Source organism: Electrophorus electricus, chromosome 3 (assembly GCF_013358815.1).
Source record: "Electrophorus electricus isolate fEleEle1 chromosome 3, fEleEle1.pri, whole genome shotgun sequence".
In the NCBI taxonomy this organism is placed as follows: Eukaryota; Metazoa; Chordata; class Actinopteri; order Gymnotiformes; family Gymnotidae; genus Electrophorus; species Electrophorus electricus.
The window spans coordinates 29,269,330-29,291,942 of NC_049537.1; the positions used below are offsets into that span (position 1 = coordinate 29,269,330).

General features: G+C 42.0%; 4 protein-coding genes across 10 annotated transcripts; 1 reads left to right on the top strand and 3 right to left on the bottom strand.

Moving 5' to 3' along the window:
- Positions 1-130: 130 nt before the first annotated feature.
- On the bottom strand, positions 131-3,175 carry LOC118241054 (E3 ubiquitin-protein ligase TRIM17-like). Its single transcript, XM_035524403.1, has 5 exons — positions 2,831-3,175; positions 1,235-1,468; positions 668-824; positions 473-530; positions 131-223 (listed from the first exon to the last, which is right to left on the bottom strand). The coding sequence occupies exons 1-4, from the start codon at positions 3,173-3,175 to the stop codon at positions 502-504; spliced, it is 765 nt and encodes a 254-aa protein (XP_035380296.1). The 3' UTR covers positions 131-223; positions 473-501.
- A 1,300-nt stretch (positions 3,176-4,475) lies between these two features.
- Positions 4,476-7,759, bottom strand: LOC113586372 (tripartite motif-containing protein 16-like). 4 transcript variants are annotated; one of them, XM_035524126.1, is made up of 6 exons: positions 6,996-7,759; positions 6,652-6,747; positions 6,231-6,464; positions 5,708-5,867; positions 5,351-5,401; positions 4,476-5,202 (listed from the first exon to the last, which is right to left on the bottom strand). In XM_035524126.1, exons 1-6 carry the CDS (start codon positions 7,716-7,718, stop codon positions 4,673-4,675), a joined length of 1,794 nt encoding a protein of 597 aa, XP_035380019.1. In that variant the 5' UTR covers positions 7,719-7,759; the 3' UTR covers positions 4,476-4,672. The 4 variants fall into 4 exon arrangements, with proteins under 4 accessions (XP_035380019.1, XP_035380018.1, XP_035380016.1 ...); XM_035524125.1 differs by having other exon boundaries at positions 5,351-5,410; XM_035524123.1 differs by having other exon boundaries at positions 5,351-5,429; positions 5,688-5,867.
- Positions 7,760-7,832: 73 nt separating this feature from the next.
- On the bottom strand, positions 7,833-18,079 carry paics (phosphoribosylaminoimidazole carboxylase, phosphoribosylaminoimidazole succinocarboxamide synthetase). 3 transcript variants are annotated; one of them, XM_027024428.2, is made up of 15 exons: positions 17,737-18,079; positions 16,497-16,922; positions 16,286-16,354; positions 15,435-16,139; positions 15,203-15,280; positions 14,542-14,717; positions 13,253-13,289; positions 12,693-12,890; positions 11,733-11,911; positions 11,069-11,248; positions 10,823-10,936; positions 10,359-10,442; positions 9,753-9,933; positions 9,321-9,479; positions 7,833-9,197 (listed from the first exon to the last, which is right to left on the bottom strand). In XM_027024428.2, the coding sequence occupies exons 1-15, from the start codon at positions 17,909-17,911 to the stop codon at positions 9,031-9,033; spliced, it is 2,928 nt and encodes a 975-aa protein (XP_026880229.2). In that variant the 5' UTR covers positions 17,912-18,079; the 3' UTR covers positions 7,833-9,030. The 3 variants fall into 3 exon arrangements, with proteins under 3 accessions (XP_026880229.2, XP_026880228.2, XP_026880230.2); XM_027024427.2 differs by having other exon boundaries at positions 15,411-16,139; XM_027024429.2 differs by lacking the exons at positions 14,542-14,717; positions 15,203-15,280; positions 15,435-16,139; ... (1 more) ...; positions 16,497-16,922; positions 17,737-18,079 and adding an exon at positions 13,400-13,715.
- ppat (phosphoribosyl pyrophosphate amidotransferase) lies at positions 12,930-22,564 on the top strand. 2 transcript variants are annotated; one of them, XM_027024432.2, is made up of 11 exons: positions 12,930-13,234; positions 18,946-19,012; positions 19,243-19,449; positions 19,559-19,671; positions 19,816-19,961; positions 20,052-20,124; positions 20,214-20,365; positions 20,609-20,736; positions 21,052-21,273; positions 21,469-21,589; positions 21,731-22,564. In XM_027024432.2, exons 1-11 carry the CDS (start codon positions 13,149-13,151, stop codon positions 21,907-21,909), a joined length of 1,494 nt encoding a protein of 497 aa, XP_026880233.2. In that variant the 5' UTR covers positions 12,930-13,148; the 3' UTR covers positions 21,910-22,564. The 2 variants fall into 2 exon arrangements, with proteins under 2 accessions (XP_026880233.2, XP_026880232.2); XM_027024431.2 differs by lacking the exon at positions 12,930-13,234 and adding an exon at positions 13,824-13,975.
- Positions 22,565-22,613: the final 49 nt, after the last annotated feature.

A 22,613-nucleotide genomic window follows, 5' to 3' on the forward strand; every position in this document is an offset into this window, starting at 1 on the left:
TAAGACACTGCAATGGGAACTCCATTTTCGCCACTCACTTCAACCTCCCAGTAACTGCACTGAGGAAGCCTCTGCTTACATAGCACTTGATGCCAGTAGCTAAAGTGCTCAGCGTGATCAGGGTACAAGTAATGTAGCCCACTGCATGTGACTTGTGTGTTACAATCCAACAAACGAAGATAATAATTGGCTGTGTTGGGATCTAGGGATAGCTCACAGGAAACTGTAAAAATGATAAAGAACAATTTAAATAAGATAATAAATATATGGCTTAGGTTAAATACAATTCATAGATTGTTTAAAACACTGAAATTTAATATTGTTAAATACTGAGGTTAAATTGTAATTATTTTACTCAGGTGCTTTAAGAGATATAATACCAAAAGGTTTTCATTTGTCAAATTATATATTCCCAAAACTTTGTGTAAAACAATGTTCTAGTGTACATCTGTATAAAACAAATGGAACTCACATTTCAGGAATTCCTCCCTGGTTCCTGGCTCAGGGACTAATTATCTGGCCGATGTTCACTGTGGAAGGTGATGGGAGGATCTTATTAAACACGTTAAGCCAATTGTATGTGTGTGTTGAAGATACTGAGTAGGTGTTTGTTAATAAGAGTATGATATCTTGAATGAGAAAAATTAGAAGGATCAAGTATCTTCACCGTTTTTAAAAATCATCTCCCATTTTTCTTTGCAGAACTCTTCTGCTTCCTCCTTAAGTTGGGATACAGATGCCCTAAAAAAAAACTGCCATCGTTGATTCAAAGAGATCGTAAAAGTGTCATCATTTTCTAGAGCAGACCTAAGGAGCTGAAAGCACTAATGTAGAGAGAGACAGATCAAAATTAAAATTTATTCACATAAACATGGAGGCAAATTATTGTGCAGTACTGGGCAAATTGCTTTGGGGCTCTAATGTAATATTAGGCCAAAATCCTTTAATAATTTGTTCATTTTAGGGCAATGAATGATGTTTCCAAAACATCACACACACACACACACACACACACACACACACACACACACACACACATATATATATATATATATATATATATATATATATATATATATATATATATATATATATATACACACACACACAACTAGCACAAAATTACCTTGATATATACATATTAAATTGTAAATTGTCATGATTATTGACAGACTAATTGGAGAAGTGTGTGATGCTAATAAAACACCCTTTTTGAATCTGTATGTGATGTCACCTGGAGGAAGTGGACGTAATCATTTGTGTCTGAAAGTTGCTCCAGCCTAGTTCCTTTCTGCCGAAGCTTAGCGATTTCACGCTCCAGATGCTCCTGGACCTCTGTGGCTCGATCCAGCTCAGCCTTCTCCTGATCTCTGATCAGCATTGTTGCCTCAGATTTCCGGTTCTCCATGAAGTGGATCAGTTCAGTAAGGGTCTTCTCACTGTCTTCCACTGCTCTCTGTGCAGAATGCTGTTAGGAAAGAGAGAGTGAGAGTATATAGGAGGAAAGGGAGGTTTATTGCCTCAGGGTTTGGAGGAGGTGAAAGCGAACATTTAGGGTGCCCTTGTGTTTAATTTCCTTTGCACCTAGAAACCCAGTTTGGTAACTGTGGATGCACACATATCAGCAGAGGTTCCCATAATTAATGTTTGCTTTCATTAGGGACTTCCTCTGTGTAACTGTGAAATGCAAACTAAAAAAATAAATCTAATTTAGTAAGAATTCTCAACCTCAGACTGTTTTGTGGCTGAAGTGCTAACGAGGTCAGCACTGTACCTGTACTCACACAACTAATTCAGTTTGACTATAAACCAGTGAAGTGAGGTTTTCCGGAGGGAAAACATTCCTGTATAGGACTGTGCCAATCCAGGCTGGAGTATGTGTATGTGATTTTATCCAGTCAGATAAATTGAGCAGATAAGCCACCATAGTGGACAGATTTGTGTTTTCCCTCTGTTTAATTAATCTGTCTACCAGGTTGAATTAGGCTTGCCAGAGTAGCAAAACCTCTGCAGGAGCTCAGCCTGTTATTCTGTAGCTTCAAATGATTTATTTTATATTCTCTTGAAAATACTTAATGTAATTACTTGGTGTAATAATTTTTATAAATATAGTTCAGTTATTTTGTTTCCTCATCATGTATGCAGGCCATTTTAAAAGAAAATGAGTGGTGACAGAGTCTTTGTAAGCCACACTCATTAGCTATAATCTTGTGGCCAAGTCATTTACAGAATGAGGTTGTAGTGTAGGATATATCACATTCATTTATGTTATAACGACCTTAAAAGAATTCATCAGTTCTTTCAGCTCTGCCAATGCCTTTTCTCTTGTCTCAAGTCTGTTTTGCTGTTTCATCTGCAACTCCCCAAAGTTCTTCTGTTGATGAATGAAATGTAATTAATTATATTTACTGTGGGAACAATGTATGCTGACTGTCTGATAAGTTTCATCAGTCTGAACTTTGGATATTCTACACTCCTTTCTAGTTTCACACGTCATCAAAAAGACATGATTGGGCATGTTTGTTGCAGTACTGAATTGGAAGTCTTATGTAAACAACATTAAATGATCACTTGCCGCCTTGTCTATCCATTCATCTTGGACTGAAATAGTATCATGGGCTTTGTGCTTGCCAAGTGAACACTCATAACAAACTGCTCTCTGATCAGTGCGGCAGAAAATATCGAAAATCTTGTTATGTTGTGCACAAGTTTTATCCTGGAGGTTTGTAACTGCAGTGACGAGCTTGTGTCTCTTGAAGGCAGTAGATTCATGGTGAGGCAGAATATGAGTATCGCAATACGAGACGAGGCCCGTCAGACATGACTTCACTGTTCTCTTCTTCTCACCTATGCAGGAGTCACACTCCACATCTTGGACCTTGGAGAAAGAGAGCTCTACAAAGGAGAAAAAGGAATCATGGAGATCTGTCTTCTGCATTGTGACCAGAAGTTCTGTCAGCATGTTGTTCCTGCGAAGTGCAGGCCTTGGGTTGAAGTTCTCTCGGCACTGGCGGCAGGTGTAGACTCCCTTCGGTTCACCCTGATCCCAATAGCTATTGATACAGCCCGTGCAGAAATTGTGTCCACAGGGACTAGTCACCAGATCCTTCAGCAGTTGCAAACAAATTGAACATCTGAAATGGTCCTGATCCACTGAAATACTGGCTTCTGCCATTTTGCCACACGCACAGAGTGAGAAAACAGTTTCTCTTTGTATGAAGTCAGTGGGAGACGCCTGCTCCAATGTATGTGTCACCAGTGGAACAAAAGGCACATAGAACTGTGACCTTTTACCTTCAGTGCAGCACGACAAATTGCACAGAAATTGTCTGCACATTAGTGTCATTTAATCTCATCCAAAGGAGGCAAACAACAAATGAATAAAAGTGAAATGCAGTTCCTTCCAAAAGTACTGAGATCATGTCAGTTACATCTGGGGGAGACCTGTTTGTTTGTTTGTTTGTTTGTTTGTTTTGTTTCTTATTTGTTGTTACTCTCAATTAACAAAGTGTTAAATCTGACACACAGAAAGACAGTGTAGTAAGCTACTGACCTAAACTTTAGTGTGACAGTTCATTACTATGACATTATGAATAGAGTCTGAGATATAAGCCCCACAATACTACATTGTCTGATTTGCAATTTGTATATATTTATGAGCCTTTATCACATTATGTAACAATCCTGAAGAAAAATAATATTTAATAGTGACTTTTTGGAAACATTCCCACTGGGCACCTGTGAGTGCATTTTACATACATTAAGAAGCAGACTGTTAAATCTGATATGTGGTTAAAAATAGCTATAACAGACCAATAAAACTATGGAAGCTATGGAAAATACTACCAAAGCATTATTTTTGTTTCCTTTTAAAATGGCATCTTATTTTATGTAGGACAAGCTCTCCATTATCAGATCTGATATGAGAAAATAGATATGACAGACCATCACAATCATAAATTATAAGAAGTACTGGAGCATTTCTTTATACTGTCCTTTGCTTTACACTGAGTAACATAACAGTTACTGCGTCAGTAGGTGATTTCCTCAGATGACTTGATTCTTGCAGATTATGTAGCCAACGTTTTGGTTTTTTTTTCTTCTTCACACAATATTTCAACTTGTAAAAATCTAAACTAACCTACCAAATTATATCAATTATATCATAATGGTTCATTGCTCAAATTATTTTTTTAAAATCTATGTATGTCTTGAGATCAGGACATTCATATGATTTAATATGGAAAAAACAGAGGAGGAATCTATTATTTAGATTAAATATTATTATAGCGTAAAGAATTATGAAATACATCACAGATTGTATAAATACATAAATAGCTTAGCATTGTTAACACAAAAAAAAATGTTGTGATCAAAATTCCCACAAAGCAACAAAACCTTTTCTCTAATTTTACATTGATAGCTTACATCCAAAAGCAATATTATTATTACTCTGCAATATTATTTTACAGCAGCAATTATTCTTTTGTAAAAGCATTCTATTTTAATTTAGATTAAGTATGGACATGGTTCAATGATAATAAGTTTATATATAATATTGACATATTTTGAGAAAATTGTACTTGAAAGAAGTACAATTTCCATATACTTCTGTTGAATATGGATTGTGTTCCCTAATACACATTAAGCATTCCATTTAATGGTGCTCATTTTATTCTCTACATTCACATAATTTTGCTGTTGCAAGTACATTGATCCAAAACCCCGGATACAGGGGCTGAGTAAATGTGGTCTGAACTCTATATAGGAGAGTCATTGTGTCTGCGACGCTGTAGAAGGACAGAGTCCCCGCGCTGTGATCCACATACACTCCTACTCTGAAGGATGGTAGGCTGGGGATCTTAGTCTGCAAGTTGTTGTGCCAGATGGAGAGAGTGGAACCGCACTCCAAACTCCAGGACTGGCTGTTGTGTCCTAACCAGCACTCATTACCTTGTCCTTTCCTGCTGATCCCTTTATACGAGACTGATATGTACACCCGTCCACCCCTGTTCCACTCAACCTCCCAGTAACAGCGACCATCCAAGCCCTCCTTACACAGCACCTGGCCAAAAGCGTCAAATCTCTCAGGATGACTGGGGTACTGCTTCAGACCTCCGCTGCGCGTTGCCTTCCTGTTGTTCTCAGATAGATCAAGTGCTTCATTTGTTGTGTTGGGGTCCAGGGTCAACCTACAAAAATCTGAAGAAAAACATTATAATATAATTAGGCGCATGCGATTATGTCTGCAGGAGTAATGGTTTGATGAGCTAAACTCAGCTTTTTTGCTTAATATTTTACAGTGTATCCAATGTTTTTCAAATGTCAGTTTATGTGTGTATCTTCTTACACTGTAGAAATTCCTCTCTTGTTTTTGGTTCATAGGGTAAGACCATCTGAACTTTGGCAACTATTAAAATATAGAAAAACTGTTAATTCAATAGCCCATCATAAAAGTATTAACATTATTAACTTTAACACAAAAGTTAAAACAATACATTTATATATATATATATATATATATATATATATATATGTGTGTGTGTGTGTATTCAGTCACTTATACATGATATATTCACAATATGACCTATTTAAATGCTATTTTATCACAAGCACTTGCAAATTTTTGATACACACACATTGTGATGCATTTAGATCATTGTGATAGTATAAAAGCAACAAGCTACATTTATTAAGATGCACCTACCAAGTGAATGGATTTTGTTGAATTCGTCCTTACAGAATTCATCTATGCGCTCTTTCAGATCTGACAGCGATTTACTCACTCCATCAAATGAAAGATGACGATTGATAGCCACCCTGTTAGTATCCTTAGCTTTAGAAGCTGAACAGAGAGACCGGAACCTCTATAGGAACAAATATTAAGGCCAAAAGATACAGATATAATTTCACTACTGTATAAATAATGAGAATCTGAATATAAGACATGATTGTTAGATGAGGGCTGAAAATCTGAAAATAGCTAGAGCTATATATATATATATATATATATATATATATATATATATAGAGAGAGAGAGAGAGAGAGAGAGAGAGAGAGAGAGAGAGAGAGAGAGAGAGAGAGAGAGAGAGACACACACACACACACACACATAGTTGGGGACCTCTTATGAAAGTAACTCAAGCTTAGAATTAAAAAGGGCAACTGAACTTTTGACTATATAAAAAAGTGAACACTTCAGCCCTTACAGAAAGCCCCTGAGCCATACCTGGAGGAAATAGATATCATCCTCTGTGTAGGAGAGCTGCTCCAGTTCAGCATTTGACCGCTTAAGATCAGCAATCTCCTGCTCCAGTTGCTCCTGGAGTCCTTCAGCTCGACTCAGTTCAGCCTTCTCCCGAGCTGTGATCAGCTCTCTCACCTCACAGCACGTTTTCTCAATGGAGAGGAGCAGCTCGGTTAAGGTTCTCTCACTCCCCTCCAAGGCTACCTCGGCAGAGCACTGTTTAGAGCACCAGAAAGTGAGCAGCTAATTTCCACTTACAGCAGAAGACTTGTTTGATCTCCTAATGTCATCCCACATGATGTGAGGGTTCCTTTATTCTGCTGTAAGCACATAGTGGCATGAAGCTTTGACTCCACCTCAGGCTTGAGCCAGCTGTCCCAGTAGCTCACTGATCAGCACTTACCTTAAGAGTGTTCACAGCTTCTTTGAAGTCCTGCAGTTTCTTTTCTTTCTCATGGATTTTCTGCTGTGATTTCCTTTGCAGTTCCTTCATATGGCTCTATGAAACAACCCAGCACCCCCAGGCCACGAACAAACAAAAACCAGACCATAATGATTGTACTGCATTACGCAAAAGCAGGGCAAGACTACAGGTGTTGACTGGTATCACTGACTGGTTTAACACGTTTATTGCTGTGTCCATTTCTCATTTGCTAATTTTGTACTTACTTTTATTATAGTTATTATTATTAGACATTAGAAATCATTTTTGAGATCAAATTGTCGAAATCAGTTTGTAGCTCTTACCTGTTGTTTGCTTCTTTCTGACATTACTGATGCTGTATAATGGCCTTTATGTTCATCCAAAATACACAATGAGCAAATAAATTTTCGGTCCGTATGACAATAGATCTCAATCAATTTGTCATGCTGAGCACAGACTTTGTCTTGTAGTTGTTGGCATGGTTGGACTAGCTTGTGCTTCCTAAATACAGGAGATTCATAGTGAGGTTTGAGATGAGTTTCACAAAACGAAGCCAGACACACCAGGCAGGACCTGACGGCTTTGTCTTTACTCTCAGAACAGATGTCGCACTCCACGTCTCCCAGTCCCAAGGTATGCTGAGTAGGAGACATGCTTCTCAGCTCTTTCCTTTTAAGTTTCTCCACCACTTCAGCCATGGCGATGTTCCTCCGCAGAACAGGTCTTGGCACGAAAGCTTCCCTGCACTGGGGGCAGGTGTAGACAGCCCCCTGAACTACATGATCCCAAAAGTCATTAATACATTCCATGCAAAAACTGTGTCCACAGGGAGTAGTCACCGGATTCTTCAGAAGATCCAGGCAAATGGAACAGCTGAACTGCATGTGGTCTACTGAAATCCTGCTATCTTCTGCCATTTTGCCAATTTTCACAGGGCGGGAGAGGATTTTGATAGGTTCAATTGTTCTTTCTGAGCGAGGACTGACTTCCTGGTTAAGTGCTCTTTGGAGTGTAGGTAGGTGGAGTAAAACACATTCCATCATCATCACTAAACCTGGTGAGACACATATTTCACAAGAATCCTGTCATTGCCCACAGAGGTGCAGAACTGAACATAATCTCAGCAAAAGTTGAGACTGAAAGAGGAATGATTAAAGAGATAAAGGCACTACTGGTGTTTAATATGACTTTACATTTGAACAAGTAATTAATAATTTAATAACAAGCAATACATGTTACTATAGGACAAAATGTCAATCACAAAAAGTAGATATTTGGGGGTTTCTTTTCATCTCAACAGGGACAAATCTGCAGTTATTCCTAAATGTAATCAATGATTAAAAATAGAAACTAAATTACATTAACAATCGAGATAAACAGTACTATGTTTAATAAAGATGACAATCTTCAGAAGCAAATACTTTCTCCAGTACTGTTTATGTACCACAGAAAGTATTTGATGAGAAACTGATATTGAGACGTTACAGGTAAGAGTCTTCAGGCTCATGTCTGTACCTTGAGTCTTCATTAAAGACATTCCCCTTGCCTCAGATATGCACAATTATTTGAATACATGGAGAATACCCATAACTTTAAGTGAGCCCCCACAAATAATGGTAATTTAAAAAAAAACACCCCAAAAAAACAACGTTTTAATCTTGCCCTAATGGTGATGGGTCCAGATATGTTTGGCATCTACACATACCTTTTCTTAGTTTTGCACTGGACCCAGAAGGTAAAGCAGCTAACCGATATTTTGAAACATTCAGACACAGGTACGAATCTCGCTATATCTGTTTCAAGCAACCGTAAGCCATTTGTTGATTGTTAAAACTAATTTTGTACAACAGCATGGATCTACATGTTGACATTCCAGTGGAACTCCACCCACTGTTTAAATAACAGTCAGTCTGTCACACCATAGTCTAGTCCGTGTGACAATTTAAGCACTGAATGCGGTGAAAGGTAAGTGTGCAGATTTGGGCATGCGTTTACAGAAAATGACAACTTCTGATTTTTGCTAGCGAGATTAGCCTGGCAAGTGGAAAAAGAGAAATGATGAAAAACAGACAGCAAAATTAAAATTAAAATTAGAATCCAGCCAACCACCTAGACTTTAAGCAAGCTAAATACTGCACAATTTTGTGTTGACAAACCATTGCTTTAACCTTGTGATTATTGTATATCAAAGGTCCAAGGAAAGGTTTTCCATTAATCCGTTTATTATTGGCACGTTCAGAAGAGATATTGCAGCAAAAAAGGCACTCTGCATTAGTTTAGAAGCTTCCATCAGCAGGAAAGGACTGCTGCGTGTAGACATGTCATGGATGCATCAGCATCAACACAACTTCTGGTTGTTCAGAGGCTACAATGCTGAAGCTTCTTGTCAGCCTGCTTCAGTGAGATCCAGGTGTTAAGCATGGAAGCACGAAGTTTGGCCCAGACCAGATGGTTAGTCAGGCCCAGGATCTGAGCAGCATGCTGGGCAGCAGCATCTGGGGACAGGACTGTGGAGCAGCCCAAACCTTGACAGAGAAAGACGACTCAGTCCACAAGACACACACATTTGATTTCACAGTCGAAAGCATCTCAGAAAACTGAGGAACATAAAGCATACATATTTCACACCATTAAAAACAAATCCTCACCACTAGGCATACGAAGAGATGACCAGATATCCTGAGCGCCCCAGTCAGGTGTAACAGGGGGGCAGTTAATCACAGGGTATGCTGTGTTTCCCGACATCACCGGGCCCAAACCATTACTCCTCCCTGCAACTGCTACAAAAACAGTTGGCATGCCATCGCCTAGGGACATGAATGAATACAGATCAGCCATTTCAAAATCTTGGATAAGCCAATTTATACATGTTGTTGGACATTCACACCGAGCATGTGGTTACAATTATTGGGGTTTTTTTTTTGGAAAAGATACCTTCCGTTTCAGCAACATGAGCATGTTGCGGAACTTGTTACTGAATGCTAAAAGTCAGGGAAAAAACAAAGCAACAAACACTGGCCAACAACACTTCTGTACATGTAAATAATCTGTCCATGTGTGTTGCATCAAAGATGCTTTACCCTCATATTCTGCTTTGATGCGGAGCGTCTCATCCGGACCTTTATGTGCAGAGGTGACTCGCAGGTTGCAGGGGATTCCGTAAGAGCTGCAAGCTTTGCGGATCCTCTCACAGTGAGCCATGTCCGAGGTTGAGCCCATCAGAACTACAACTCTCCCAACTGTCTGGGGCTCCAGTAGCAACTGCGCAGACACACACAATCATCCCAAACTTGCCTGTACACTGCTAGCAGAGGTTTGGTAAGACACAGATGTAACCTCTGTCAATTCTGTTCACCTTCAAAACGTTTATAGCAGTAAAGGACTGCCATTACACCACAAGGTGGAGCCATTGTACTTGGGTCCACCATTCAATCTGCTTGCTTACTGCCCATTACTTATATGGTAAAGCACAGTAAACGCCGATACTGACACTGGCTGAATTGCCAATCCCTTATCTACATGTAAAGTCTCAACTTCTGAAGCCTATCAGTTTGCATCTGCATGCCTGATCTGTGGCGATCTATCTATATTAGATGAGGTAAAAAAAAGGGTGCCAGGATGTTGCATGGCCCACACAATAACATTCATCTAAAAAGGAGAGGGGAGGGGGGGGAGAGAAAGGATACCTTTACTTGTTCAGACACCCACTCAAAGTTCCTCTTCACCATCTGCATTGCTTCAGGTGTGACCTCCTTCAGGTCACGGTACACCTGCACAAGGGAGAGATGGAACACTGATCATGAGACTGCATCTAGCAGTGCACTCCAGAAAGCTTATACGTATGCTGTAAGGATGGCGGCCTCGCTAATATCAAACAATTCGGACCACACAGGAAACAAATCAAAAGGTAGTTTTAGTCTGGGTCCTTTGAGCCAAGTGAGGTGTGAAACATTAAGGAAGTACCAGCTATAATATGCAAGGAATTCAGTTCCCCCAAATACTGGGATTAGGAACAGTTTAACTAAGATCCGAGATCAGCATATGGCCAAACCAGTTGCTGCAGATTTCCCACAATACCATTCCTGCTCCCAACAATTCTGCCCATGGGTTCAGAGTCACGTGCAGGATCGGGGGGGGGGGGGTGTGGTGCCTGCTTGTCTTTCTGTTGGCTGCGATCTCCAGCCGGCCACAATCTCCATGAATCGTTGTCAATCACGTCAGCCAACACAACTTCCTTGGTGGACACGTTCACGCCAAACTCGATCTGACGAATTATGAACAACCAGCAGTAATAAATAAATAAAAACGTGTGCTGTATGTACAGTTGGGACACTGGCTGAACATAATTCTGCCTTATAATGTGACCAGCGAGGTGAAGTCCAGTGCCTTAAAGTACCTTCATGTCCACCAGCGTGCAGTTCTGGGTGGCCCATGCTTTCTCCAAGATCTCAAAGATAGCCACCGTGCTTTTGTTCATAATGTCCACTTCACAGCGGCCAATGGTCAGATCAGCGGGTTCCAAGCCAGCCACCAGCAGCTGCTCCTCGGACCACTGCGGGTCATTATTGGCATCATCCTGTGAGGAGGAGAGGAAGAGCAGATGAGCTCAGTTTTGTGCTTTGGGTGGGGTCATAAAGCTATGGAAAGGATGAAAGGCTTTATTACTGTTCCTCAATTTCATGAGAATTAAAAAACAAACACAGGTACAATGCTTTAAAATACACAAACTTAGTCAGTCAATTTGAACATAGTTCTGCCCAATAATGTGAATCAATATAATTGACCTGGGGGGGGGGGGGGGTGTCCATTCCTCAGTAATGCTAATGATCTTTAACCATATCTGATGCACATTTAAGCAAGTTGACCCATGCCTTGTATTCAACCTGACAATTGTTGAGCAACAACTTTACACAGCACTAGTAACAGTGTCATCATTCCTGTTTCTGATCCCACTATGCACACCAACCATGAGTCAATATATTGATCAGACCGCTGACCACACCACTGCCCGCCAAACAATTCATGGGTTTGTGACAATGGCAATACTGGTGCAACCCCACCTTGAAGAACATCTCAGTCTTCAGCGGTGAGAAGCGGTAGCCTTCTTTGACCCCTGGGTTCCTCTTGAGGAAGGAGCCCGTGGCAATGCGTCTGCAGACCCACTCGATAGGGATCATCTCGCATTGGCTGGCAACAAACGCAGTCTCAGAATGCTGCCTCACAAAAGCGGTTTTAATGCCTGGAATTGCAAACATCAAACGCTGGTCACTGACCAACAGTCCAAACACCTTTATTGGAGTCGTTTAGAACCTTATTTCTTAAGCATTCTTTTCTAAAAGGTCAGTGGTGTAGGTGGTACTGTTCAAACACATTGCTTTGAAGTCACTGACATACCAGGCCTAGCATAAAATTGGTTAAGATGTGGAGCAATGTAATGAGGTCACAGGCAGTTCATGATGCAAAGTTACACTAGTAGCAACTTTATACTTGAGTGGTGAATGGGATTTTGTTTACACAAGAATTTGGCAGTAAAATGGTCCATGAGGGCAAGGGTTGACATAGATTAAACAGATACTTAACTCTCAAAGAAGGACAATACAATTAATGGAGGGCTGCCGTACAGATATTAACGTCAAGTTGTGTTTAATTAACCGGAGCGTGAGTCACAAGGCATTGATTTCCACAGCACGTGGATCATCATGAGCCACATATGGGGTGCAGTTACTCCAATTAACTAAACTGATGTGTTAAGGAGAACGAGTTTTAAAGTTAGGTCAGTGTTGTATGGCAGACAACAGTGAACATTAATAGCAGAGTCAAAAACAAACTGGCGTAAAAAAAAATATATATACATGTATAAATAAACGCAAGTTACAGGGTGAAAACGGAGAATGCTAATAAAAGTCAACTGATGAAGCCAGACAGATTGCACTTCAGATTACGCGCAGTACAGGTTTCAAGGCCGCTGCGATCGCCCTTGGTGTCACGAACATGTACTCGATTAACCGTACTGCCCTCACCGGCATCCTGCAGAAGCCTGAACACGCAGCTGGTGGTTTTGTTCGCAATCGCGGCCTTGCCTTCCATCTGGTCCTTCCGCACCGCGTTGCCCGCCGTAATCTGGTCTTTGGACTGGACCAAAACATGACCCGGTTCGTCCAGCAGCTCAAAGATTTGCTTGGTCTTGCCCTCATTAAGTTTTTTGCCGAGTTTTAGATCTAGGAAGCCGTTGATCAGAAAAGCAACAATTAAAATATTAAAACAATTTTAAAAAGTAAATGTTTTTTATTAAACTGATTGTAAACTGTTTCTTCGTTTAAAAACCGCGTACAGCATGCTGGCTACCTAAATCGCATAGCTAGCTAACCAACTAGCTACAGAGGATTTTTTTTTTTTTTTTAAATACACAAATTGGGTCAAATAAAAAGCAATTAGCTTCGCTCTTCTCGTTTGCCCCCATCTTGCTTGCTACGTTCATGCACACCGACCACCGTCAAAAGTTCTGCCCCATAAGAAGCAACGTGATGGACCCACAAGCAATGAGTCAAACAAAAGCAGCAGCGTAAGTAAATTATTGTACCTGACACCGACGCCATTTCGGTCGAAACCCTTTTATCCTGCAAAAAAACGTATAAATACACAGATCATGCAAAGTTACTAACAGTGGTCTACATAGCTGCAATCATTCCTTAGACTACCTGCGGGAAAGGGTTGGAGTTTTTCTTACCAAAGAAAGCAAGGACAAAGCTTGATAAGAAGAGCATGCAGCTTCATGTACCGAAAACAAGTTACGACTGTCTGTCGATTTATATTTTTAAAAAAAACAAAAAAAAATGTTAAACGTTACGCAATCTGGACCACGTGGGAAACCTCGTTCTTATAACAAACTTGACTGTTGGTAGATTTTCCTATCTTCTTTGAGCTACTTTGAAGTTAGATGACGCCACAAAGCTACCATATAAGGAGTTCCCGAGTACGAATTTGGGGTTAATGACGTGATATCAAGTGAATGAAGTAGAGTATCGCTACTGGGACCAGTGCACCCGTTTCTCAGACGGTGCAGGCCGGAAGAAAATCGGCAGCACTGGACCACGTGGTTTTCCAGCCAGCCTGGTAGGTTCAGTAGTGTGAAGTACACGCTCAACTCCGGGTCGCACTCGGCAGACTTGTTGGCGATGGAGTTTGAGGAATCCGGTATCGGAGAGGAATGCGGAGTCTTCGGCTGCGTTGCTGCCGGCGAGTGGCCAACACAGCTAGAGGTCGGGCAGATCCTAACCCTGGGGCTGGTAGCTTTGCAGCACAGGTAAGAGTCTCGGTACTATGTTCCTGAAAGCAGGGGCCACCAGCCATTACGACTTATCAGTCAGCTGCACCAAAGTGTAAGAAAAAACGGCAAACGTGTAGGAGACAGTTTGAAAGTTGATGATTATGCAGCCTCTCTCGAAATAAAAAGTAGTTGGCTAGCTAGAACCCTCCCCCCACCACACACACACACACACACACACACACACACACTAGTGTCTTCTCTAGCAACTTCTCTACATGAGTAACTGGATAAATGTGGCATATCTGAAGCTATGGAGACCTTCTCACTTTGGCTTTGAGCGATGTAATTTGCAGTTGTTGGTTAGTATAACTACCTGTCCGTTCGTGTGTGAGAGGAAATCATGGGTTCTGCTGATTTATCCGACGTATCATGTCCTACCAAGAGATTGTCACCATCACGCCAGGTTACTAACGTTTCTGTTTGTTTTAGATGTATTTTTTGCATGTATAAATTATAATTGGGCTACTGTAGAGGTTTATAAAGCTTTGTTGTATTTGTAATATTAATTTGCTGGTCACTGTAAATGAGTTTTGGCAACTCACCAGGTTTTCGGTTGCTGGTGCATTTGACGCCATTGAACATACAGAGGTGATTTCCATGATTGGAATGTATTGATCCTGTTCCTCTTTGCATCGATAGTCAAGGTTTTCCGAACAATCTGTGCTGCTGTCTCCATCATCAATACTCTGCTGAAATCTTTTACAGATCAGAGTATAATCTGTAAACGCAAATCAAAATTAAAGGGTGTGAACTTCAAAAAGGGGTGAGAACTATGGAAAAATCTTTAGGCATATACTTTTTGTAAACAAGCCTGTCATGGTTTACTAAATATTATTCACATGCACTGGTCTTGTTTTACATTGCATGTTCTCAGTCTAATTGCTATGTCATTCCTTTATAATTCAGTTATAATTTTGTTAAACTCCACCCACCACCACAATGTATTGACTTCATAGTATCTCTGTCACATATTCTCTACAACAATAAGCTCCGTCTTGCTACGTTTTTGTTAGCCAGTGACCTTTAAAAAAAGCCTTTTCTCCTGATCTTTTTCTTGCTTACACTAGGGTTGATTTTAAGTGTGTCTCAAGACTCCATCACACTGTCGGGCCATAGCTCTTATGTAAAGCACTTTGTTGCAGTCACAGATCAGCATTTTAAGTGTCTTCATGTCTTCATGATAAAATGAGAGGAATGAAGGACCTTCATCTGGGGCTTTCCGCTTCCTTCCTCTGCTTGACATGGCATGCTCCCTCTCCATGAATGTGATCTCGCTGTCCTCTACGCACACACACACACACACACACAGACAGAGCTGCTTATTTCCTGCGCACTTGAATGATTCTGAATTGTTCAGTGCAAACCAGAGTTGTCTGCCATTGAACCCTCATTAAGAGTTGCAGTGCATTACCCATGTTGAGTTTGTATTCCCGACCTCCTTCATGTGTCGCAGTTGTACCAGAGCGACTGGACAAAGGTCGTTCCTCATAGCTTGTCTGAGCGCTGTCATTCGGCCTTACTGAAATGCCATCCACTCGAGCCCCTGTTTCATATTCCACTTCGGCAACCTCCTCTGACCTTCTTAAAATGGTGTCTGTTCTTCCCTGATTCTGAAAAGCTCTAGTGGTAATGCCAGGAGACCTCCTCAGAATGACATTGTCCATGGTCTGCTGTTCATATCCTACAGCAATCAGGTCACAGTCCTCCTGTGCAGGCATTTCACCAATGGAATGCTCCTCAAACATGGTAGGACTGATCATCCCAGAGTTCCTGTAGAGACCTCTATAGGGCCTTGACAAAATACTGTCCAGCTGGTCGTAAAACTTCATGATGCGACGCGTGTCTCCGATATCGGCCTTGCCCCTCTGCAGGGAGCGATAGAGATATTTCAGGTTCTTGTATTTGGTGCGACACTGTTTCCAGTCCCTCTCCACGCCCTGCTGCAGAAGCCGGCGTGATATTTGCACAAACACATCTTTGTTTCGGGTCGAGCCCTGTAGCTGCTGCTGGATCCCCTCCTCCGCCCAGATGTTGAGCAGTGCCGCCACCTCCTCCTCGGACCAGTTCCGGCCCGAGTCATGGACTGTGATCACGTTTGCCTCATCAAGTGGTGTTCTACCACCTGGCGATATGGTTGAACCTGGTGGGTTAAACATGATGGATGAGGAAGTTGGCTGCATGTCACAGCATTATGGTAACCGTTATTTATTGTTTTTATATATATATATATATATAACAGATGACATCCACTAAATGTTTGGTCAGTCTTTGGATCTGATGACATACCTATATCTAACGATATGACAGGTGGAGATCCGCTGTTTATTATTGTCTGCATACCTGCCAGACTTTCATCTGTTCAAGAGAAAATATAAAGAAAGGCAAATGGGGGTGATAGGAGACAAAAGGCACTTGAATTGCTTTCAATTTGGATTGCACGTTTCTCACCTAAGCAATCTGTAGTCTGAAATTTCCCATCTTATGTTTAGCCTCTTACCGTCATCAATCTTGATGTAGTGGTCTTCTCCAGATTCTCTCCTCCCAGCTGTATGGTCTCCCTCTGGTCCTTTTCTGGGCGAATCTTCCTCATCGTCTGGGCCGTCCTCGATGTCCTTGCCCTGCAGTATGGCGTCCACCTCCGCAAAGAAGCGCATGGCCCGGCCTTGGCTCTTGCTGACTTTGTAGTCATATTTGAGATTCTTGTATTTGGTGCGGCACTGCCTCCAGTCTCGAACCACGCCGTGCTGCAGCTCCAGACGCCGGGCCATCTCCTGGAAGATGGCCTTGTTACGATGGGTGCTCTGCAGCCGCACCTGGACCTCCCGGTCGGCCCAGACGCTGAGTAGAGCCCGGATCTCTTTATCGGACCAGTGTCTCCCACCCTCCATGCCTGAGAGGGGAATGAAGTGGTGGTCTCCACTCCCTGAGGGAAAGGGATAAGATTGGATATTAGGCCCACTGAGCCTTTGTTGGCACAAGGCCCTGTTTTCCATTCTGGTTCTCCCTGAGGTCCTTCCACTGTGATGAAGCTGAACTCTGTTAATGGTCTTTACTTTTAATTACTAGTTGTAACCCTTAAGGAGACACAAATGACTGATGCTTCATGGCCTGAGACATTAGTCGGAAATGTAGTGTGAACAGAGAAATGATGCTAAAATTGAACTTTATCTGGGTGTCTGTCAGTGGTTAAGTGACATAGGTGTTCCTCGTGGTTTGTTTCTCATAAAGGTGAATAGATAATGTAACATGCATTTCTAACCAATATGCATAATGGACTGAATGGCTGTAAATATCCTGTTCCAATTGGTTGATATTTTGTATATGTAGTAAATATATTTTGTTTGATATTTTGCTAAGTGACTGAGTTAATTAGCAGGTATTAAGGCCCACTGACTTATTTATTTTTTTAATTAAAAGTTAAATGAATACTGTATTACTTTTAAGATCCCTTTATAAGCCATGTTACTAGAGTTACCTAGTTAATAAGTAGTTAATTTACAAAGTAATTCGTTAATATGAGGGAAATTTTATTTCACTTCTGGGGCCTTTATAATCACATTGTTTTTGGTTAATTATATGCATTTTTGGTATGTAATATATTTACTATTAAATAATGTGTTATTCCAAACTACAGTGGAATAATACATATTGCTAAATATTAGTCTTTTAAAAAAGAGGTTAAACTGTGCTTTTGAAAATTGGGCCAATTTGTGCTCATGTAGCTGTCAGATATTTACCCTCCTGAAAACCGCTCATGGAAGCGGCTTCCTCTGTCCTGTGGGCAGGAATGCGGTCTTCTTCTTCCACATCGTAAGGCCTCTGTGTGGGCCTGCAATCCGCCTGGGTCTGAGCCATAGGGCTGTAGGCCGGCTGTGATCTTGGTGGTGGAGGCCTCCAGTCGGGTAGAGCCATCGATCTGCTCTGTGTCTGGCAGCTGAGCCAGTCCCTGCACACACCGAAGTCCCTCAGCCGGCTTGAGATGGCCTCGTACTTGGCCCTGCTCTCTGTCTCATCCCAGGCCTCTCTCTCCCTCCACACCACGAGCAGGGCTTTCACCTCCTCCCCTCTCCAGTGGCTGACCGCTCCTCTCTGCCTCTCCTCCTGTCTGCCACTCCTTTTTTGTTCTACGACAGGCTCCATGTTTCTGAGCTAGCCTAGAAATGGCTTCTGTTGAATTTTCGCTTCTGCTTTTTTTTTTTTTTCCCTCCCTTTTCTGCTCCCTTTCACCCTCCCCCTCTCGCCTTAAGCTCGGTGTCCTAGGCAACCAGACAGTTGAGCCAGTTAGGAGCGGCCACGTGACTGAGAGCAGCTTTGTGACTGGCTTAAGCTGGGGGGAGGGGCGGGGGGAAATGTGAGAAGCGGCTTGGTGAAGGAGCCACACAGCTGCTACCGCAGCAAAAAAACTCTCCAAATAAGGCAACTGAGGTTGGGTGTGAAAGCTACAGAAATATTCTTTTATTCCAGCTGGTCTCCTTTGCTGCTGTCCGGCAACTGCTGACACATCCAGCGCTTCTCTGCTCTTGCAAATGCTTTCAATCTGTCTTGTCAATGTTTCTCCCTTTCTTTCTCTCTCTGTCTTTCTCTCTCACTTCCTCCCCCCCCACCCCTGATCCCTTTCTTTGGTAACCCGCTTCACACACAAACCAGTTTGATCTGCCTCAGGCCTTTCCTCTGTATTGCCACAGAGTCATGAAGACAGGCAGTGCACACCATGTTGGGAAGAAGAGAGAGAGAACCAGCCAGCAATGGGAAAGACATTTTTTCTATTAATGCAGTCCTATTTTCATGCACCAGCCCTGCCAAGACACATTAATGCAGTATTTCACAAGCAAATGCAAAACTAGCCAGTTCAGTCAGTATATAATGTAAATAATAGTACTGCACTTTCAAAGCAGTTTGCAAGAATTAACTTTTTTTTTGGTGGTGGTTGTTGTTGTGTTAAATAGGGGTCAAGAAAGTGCAGGGATCGTTACAAGTAATGGGTCTTCTCCACCCGCATACGTCACCCTTAAGGTAACAGAATTAAAATCAAGTTTAATATGCAAAAACAAACCTAACTAACTAAATTAATGTATTATTGTTGTTTTTAATGTTATTTTTATTCTTTTGCAGTGTTACAATTGCACAGGGATAGAACAATAGCCTCAGAGTCATTGAGTGCACACAAGCAATATAATAATAATAATAATAGTTGTTGTTTTCAGAGATTTGTTTGTGTCTGACTCCCTCACTTCCTTGTTCAGGGCATGGGGTTGGTGAACTCAGCATTTAAAGCAGAGGACTTGCTGAAACTGCGTCATGGCAACCTGGGGATTGGGCACACACGGTATTCCACCACAGGCATCTCCGAGCTGCAGAACTGTCAGCCATTCGTGGTGGACACCCTGCATGGCAGGATCGCCGTGGCACACAACGGTGAACTTGTCAATGCTGCTGCATTGCGCAAAAAGGTAAACCACAATGTTCAGAAACTCGGGAGTAGCTGTTGTGTGTGTGGGATTTTTTTGGCAGGACTGAGATGTATGGAAAAGTGGATATCTTGTGCGTGTCTCTCTTAAGGTGATGAGACATGGTGTCGGCCTTTCCACCTGTTCGGACAGTGAGCTCATCACACAGCTTCTAGCTCTAACTCCGCCCATGGAGGAAGCTGATGCTCCTGATTGGGTAGCACGGTCAGTTACATATGTAAAATACTTCCTCATTGGTCTATGGCACACAGAGTGCTTAAAATTCACTCCCAACATCACCAGATTAAATAGTATACTTATATGTACAGTATTATGCTATAATTGTATTTGTTTTATGGCATATTTCAGCATTAAGAACTTGATGACAGAGACACCTACTTCCTACTCCCTGCTGATAATGTACAAAGACGTGATCTATGCTGTGCGAGACCCATATGGGAACAGACCTCTCAGCATCGGACGTATGGTGCCCATCTCCAAACTACATAGTTCAGGTACAGAGGGGAAAAACGGCAGCAAAATGCGTGTGAAAGGCATGGATCATAGTAAGCTAGTGAGCTCATCCCCTGGTTTCTGACCCTCAGGTGGAGGAGAAGGAGACACTGAAGGCTGGGTGATCTCCTCTGAGTCCTGCAGCTTCCAGTCCATCGGTGCCAAGTGAGACCCGACACCAATGGCAGCCTGCCACTCTGGAACTACTGACGCTTGGTACATCAGGTGGATGGTTCCCCTCTCTGTGTCCACAGGTATTACCGTGAGGTACAGCCTGGAGAAATAGTGCAGGTCTCCAAGTATGGCGTCAAGAGCCTGTGTGTAGTACCTCGCCCTGAGGGAGAGCCTCCTGCCTTCTGCATATTTGAGTATGTTTACTTCGCCAGACCAGACTCCATATTTGAAGGTAAGTGCACAACAGTGAGAAATATGCAAGCAGCATTCATTACAAACTACACTCTCCAGCAAGAGTGAGAGGTCACTAGATTTTAAAACAGCATGGTTATGTGAGAAATATGTGAGAAAATAATGTTACACAGTGCCATACCTTAAAAATTCTAATATTATGACATAAACAACTACTTGCACAAGTATTGCTGTCACACTTGTGAGCTCAGTTGTCATTGTAGAAGCTGGTGCTGTCCTGCAGGTCAGATGGTGTATACGGTCCGGCAACGCTGTGGACACCAGCTGGCCATCGAAGCCCCCACTGAAGCAGATGTGGTCAGCACGGTTCCTGAGTCTGCAACGCCAGCAGCGTTGGGATACGCACAAGAGGTGAGAAATGAGCCAGATGATGTAAAGGGTCTGGATGTCTGTACTCACCATGTCATTGGTGAGCTATATGACCTGTTCATAACATCTGATTAGATTTGTACGTGTACTAGAACACTGTAATGTGCAAGAGAAAATGTTATTTTGAATAGACAGCCTATTAAATTTTACTTTGATCATTTGGGGGGGAAAAAAAAAAAGGCAAGTACTTGAATGTTGTGTATATGTGTTTGTGGTTGATATTTACATATTTAAGGATTACATGTTGGTTGTACACTGATGTACCTTTTTACATCCTTGTTTTTGATGGCTCCCTAGTCTGGCCTACCTTACGTAGAGGTCCTCTGCAAAAACCGATATGTTGGCAGAACTTTCATTCAACCAAACACTCGTTTGCGTCAACTCGGAGTGGCCAAGAAGTTTGGCGCATTGACTGACAACTTTGCTGGCAAACGAGTGGTGCTGATTGATGATTCTATCGTGAGGGGAAATACCATCTCACCCATCATTAAACTACTTAAAGAGGCAGGGGCGACAGAGGTAGGAAAAGACATACGAGTGTAACATGAATGGGTGTGTGGTATATATGAAGTATTACGTCCTCTTTGACATGAGTAACCTCTGCGTTCAGTTTGATGGGGGGGAGGAAACATCTCATAACATTTGAAGTTGCTTAACGCCATAGCGAAAACCCAATCCAGTTTGTATTTGCTCTTGAAAATGCTGAACTGCTAGGTTCACATTCGAGTGGCATCTCCTCCGATTCGGTTCCCCTGCTACATGGGCATCAACATTCCTACCAAAGAGGAGCTCATCGCTAACAAACCAGAGTTCACGGACATTGCCGGATACATTGGTACGCCAAGACCAAAATGGGTCTCGTTTGCATAATGGCCCACTTATTGGCAATTTACTGGTTAACAACTGAATATCTCTGTATGTTTGCACCAAAGCAGAAGTAGTGACTGTGTTGTAACCATGACTTGGTTTGGTGTAGGGGCCACCAGCGTGCGGTACCTGTCTGTTCAGGGCCTGGTGGCAGCCGTCCAGGGTGGGACCGCGTCATTTGGGGGGAAGGAGCTGGAGATGATCAGCCCGAGCAACAACGGCATCAGGAGGCTGGGCCATTGCACAGCATGCCTGACAGGCAAATATCCTGTGGAACTGGAGTGGTGAAGGAGGAGACTGCGCCATAACCAGACATTCCTACCACTTCTGAAAAGTCAAGCTACCTCGCAAGCATCTTCACCAAAAGTGAAATACATTATGAGCTGTGAAATGCAGAAGCAGCTTCAAACATCATAATTCAAACAGAAATGGTTGCAGCATTACATAATGCTAGAAATATCATGTAATTGAGTTTCATTTAGATTTCATTTCGTATGGAAATTCAAGCACTTTGAGAATAACCAGTTTTGCCCATTTAAGGCCCCTCCCTGTCTGCTATTTGTACATTCAAACATTAGTTGGGGTGTGATTTATATTATTGACCATGATGCACTGCTACTGATATTCCTAAAATGCCCCAATAGGCTTCTTTTTATTTGGACAGAGAAGCTATGGCTCTTTTGTGTTCAGACAACATACAAAAAAAGATTGTAGATCAAAGTAGTGAAACACTATTTCAAGGAGTGTGCATGTGTATGCATGTTTGAAAGAAAGAAGTGTTCTGTTGTATCTGCTATTTTGTAAAGCCTATGAAACTTGTAGCATTTGTAATAAACCTGCACCAATGAAAATGAGGCCCCACACCCATGCTTTGATTGCTTTTACCAATGAAGTCTCAATTTCTGTAGGAGAAACAAGACCATTTATTAAAATTTTATTTGAATATGAAGTTCATGCATTATTATTTACAGACCTACTAAACTCACCCAGTG

Excerpts from the sequence above, each read along its gene's own strand:
- LOC118241054 (XM_035524403.1), bottom strand. The coding sequence starts at position 3,175 with ATGGCAGAAGCCAGTATTTCAGTGGATCAGGACCATTTCAGATGTTCA. Across the intron at positions 1,469-2,830 it reads TAGGTGAGAAGAAGAGAACA|CATTCTGCACAGAGAGCAGT; the intron begins GTGAAGTCATGT and ends CTTTCCTAACAG. Across the intron at positions 531-667 it reads GGAGATGATTTTTAAAAACG|TGAACATCGGCCAGATAATT; the intron begins GTGAAGATACTT and ends CACCTTCCACAG.
- LOC113586372 (XM_035524123.1), bottom strand. The coding sequence starts at position 7,718 with ATGATGATGGAATGTGTTTTACTCCACCTACCTACACTCCAAAGAGCA. Across the intron at positions 5,430-5,687 it reads GTAGGTGCATCTTAATAAAT|TTTTTCTATATTTTAATAGT; the intron begins GTAGCTTGTTGC and ends TTGAATTAACAG. Across the intron at positions 5,203-5,350 it reads AAGAGAGGAATTTCTACAGT|ATTTTTGTAGGTTGACCCTG; the intron begins GTAAGAAGATAC and ends GTTTTTCTTCAG.
- ppat (XM_027024431.2), top strand. The coding sequence starts at position 13,848 with ATGGAGTTTGAGGAATCCGGTATCGGAGAGGAATGCGGAGTCTTCGGC. Across the intron at positions 20,366-20,608 it reads ACCAGACTCCATATTTGAAG|GTCAGATGGTGTATACGGTC; the intron begins GTAAGTGCACAA and ends GCTGTCCTGCAG. Across the intron at positions 21,274-21,468 it reads AAGAGGCAGGGGCGACAGAG|GTTCACATTCGAGTGGCATC; the intron begins GTAGGAAAAGAC and ends CTGAACTGCTAG.
- paics (XM_027024427.2), bottom strand. The coding sequence starts at position 17,911 with ATGGCTCTACCCGACTGGAGGCCTCCACCACCAAGATCACAGCCGGCC. Across the intron at positions 16,923-17,736 it reads CATGAGCGGTTTTCAGGAGG|GGAGTGGAGACCACCACTTC; the intron begins GTAAATATCTGA and ends CCTTTCCCTCAG. Across the intron at positions 16,140-16,285 it reads TGTCATATCGTTAGATATAG|GTTCAACCATATCGCCAGGT; the intron begins GTATGTCATCAG and ends TTAACCCACCAG.